At 41.0% G+C, this 927-nt stretch overlaps 1 protein-coding gene across 2 annotated transcripts in view; it reads right to left on the bottom strand.

Moving 5' to 3' along the window:
- The window catches only part of LOC106873034 (uncharacterized), a 64,162-nt gene that overhangs the window by 8,830 nt on the left and 54,405 nt on the right, over positions 1-927 (bottom strand). For both annotated transcript variants that reach the window (XM_052972734.1, XM_014920241.2), the window contains exon 2: positions 120-314. In XM_052972734.1, coding sequence (XP_052828694.1) covers positions 120-314 — 195 coding nt within the window. The remainder of the gene's footprint in view (positions 1-119; positions 315-927) is intronic.

Below are 927 nucleotides of genomic sequence, written 5' to 3'. Positions count from 1 at the left end.
TGTGTGTGTGTGTGTGTGTGTGTGTGTGTGTGTGTGTGTGTGTGTGTGTGTGTGTGTGTGTGTGTGTGTGTGTAATTATTCACGTTTTGGACAGTTAAAACATTCGTAATGATACGTACCTTTCTCACATAGCACGCACGACTTCCAATTGCATGTTAAAAGGTGAGGATCAAAGTATAGACGTGAAGGGCATATCTTTTCGTGTGCGAAAGGACCGTCATCGCGTGGAACACACTGAATATAAGCGTCACATCGTTCAGGATGTGGAAATATTCCTGATGTGGAATTGTCGTTCATAGATTTTCGGCAATATTCTTGAAATAGATAAACAGAGAACGTTTTTAAATTAAAGATTTAGATTCGCTTGTACTATATTCATTACAAAAGGTCTGTTTACTCTCTCAAAGGATCCTCTTTAGCTGCAACTAGAGTACAGTTAGGTAAAAGTAGCTTCTAATGCTAAAATACAAAGACGTTGCACACGTGAAACGACAGACACATTTGACTGATTTTTATTACATAAACATAAGAGGCATCTGCTGTCCTGAGTTACATTGACACACGTCCAGACTGATATACTTTTCCCCAGATTTGTGCGTGTGTATCTATCTATCTATCTATCTGTCTGTCTGTCTAAGATAGATAGATAGATAGGTGTAGGAGTGGCTGTGTGGTAAGTAGCTTGCTTACCAACCACATGGTCCCGGGTTCAGTCCCACTGCGTGGCATCTTGGGTAAGTGTCTTCTACTATAGCCTCGGGCTGACCAAAGCCTTGTGAGTGGATTTGGTAGACGGAAACTGAAAGAAGCCTGTCGTATATGTGTATATATATATATGTATGTGTGTATGTGTTTGTATGTCTATGTTTGTCCCCCCAACATCGCTTGACAACCGATGCTGGTGTGTTTATGTCCCCGTAACTTAGC

The sequence above is a fragment of the Octopus bimaculoides genome, chromosome 14 (assembly GCF_001194135.2).
Source record: "Octopus bimaculoides isolate UCB-OBI-ISO-001 chromosome 14, ASM119413v2, whole genome shotgun sequence".
Taxonomy (NCBI): Eukaryota; Metazoa; Mollusca; class Cephalopoda; order Octopoda; family Octopodidae; genus Octopus; species Octopus bimaculoides.
Note: the sequence above shows the minus strand (reverse complement) of the source record. Positions and strands in the feature narration are given on the sequence as shown.